The sequence below is a fragment of the Ziziphus jujuba genome, chromosome 8 (assembly GCF_031755915.1).
Source record: "Ziziphus jujuba cultivar Dongzao chromosome 8, ASM3175591v1".
Lineage (NCBI taxonomy): Eukaryota > Viridiplantae > Streptophyta > Magnoliopsida > Rosales > Rhamnaceae > Ziziphus > Ziziphus jujuba.
In genome coordinates, this window is record NC_083386.1 from 2,635,001 (window position 1) to 2,635,924 (window position 924).

The 924-nt window shown below is 26.9% G+C and overlaps 1 protein-coding gene across 1 annotated transcript in view; it reads right to left on the minus strand.

Annotated features, from left to right (window-relative positions):
* LOC107412814 (ankyrin repeat-containing protein ITN1-like) overlaps positions 1-415 on the minus strand; it is a 7,377-nt gene extending 6,962 nt beyond the window's left edge. The window contains exon 1 of the mRNA XM_048470465.2: positions 1-415. This exon is cut by the window's left edge and continues 187 nt beyond it. Coding sequence (XP_048326422.2) covers positions 1-387 — 387 coding nt within the window. The 5' untranslated portion in view covers positions 388-415.
* Between the last annotated feature and the right edge of the window lie 509 nt (positions 416-924).

Genomic DNA, 924 nt, shown 5'->3' on the forward strand with positions numbered 1-924 from the left:
TAACTTGACAACCTCCAAGTGATTATAGCGAACAGCTTCATGGAGCGCTATATCTTTCTCATTATTCTCCATGGTCAATAGCCTCTTGTTTTGCTCAACATCTGTCTTTTTTGCCATTTCTACTAGAATTCTTACAATTTCCAGATGCCCTAACTTTGCTGCAATGTGGAGTGGAGTGTTTCCTTCATTGTTTTGCTCGTAAAGAAAACGCAGCAGATGATCTTTTTTTATATTAAGTTGCCGCAACTTCCCAGATTTAGCTGCTATATGAAGAACAGTGTTTTTTTGGCCCCGAGATCTGATGTTGTCCATATTACCAAACAGATTGTGGTCGCTTAGTTCATCAATTGCAGCATTATACAATTCACTATCCATCGTAAGCCACATTGCTAGATACTTTCAATCCAATCTCAACTCTCACTCTCTCTGTATCTTATCTTAATCTTATCTTGCATCTTATTGTGTATATATAAAGGAGAATAGGAACTTTGAGTGTTGAGTGGTGAATGTACGTTTGCCCTTTTATTTTTTATTAATTATTGATTAATACTCTCAAATTTTAAGAATTATTTTTTTACAAAAGAATAAAAAAAAAATTAAAAAAATTCTTATTTTTTCATTTTATGTTTATGGTTTTTACTTAAATAATTGTATCTCATTCTATTTTATTTAAACTAAAACTCCAAATAAATTAAATGTTTTTGGACCGAAAATTAGACCAGAAAGAAAAATTTTAAATAAAATTAAAATTTTGATCTGATTAAAAATTTTATTAGACCAAAAATTAAATAAAATAATTTTAATAGAACAAAAATTAATAATAATTTTTTATGTTCAAACCATAAAAAAATTTATTCCAAAATAAAAAAATAAAAATTAGACAAGGAATAAAAATTAATTTTAATTTTTATGGTTTTTTATTTT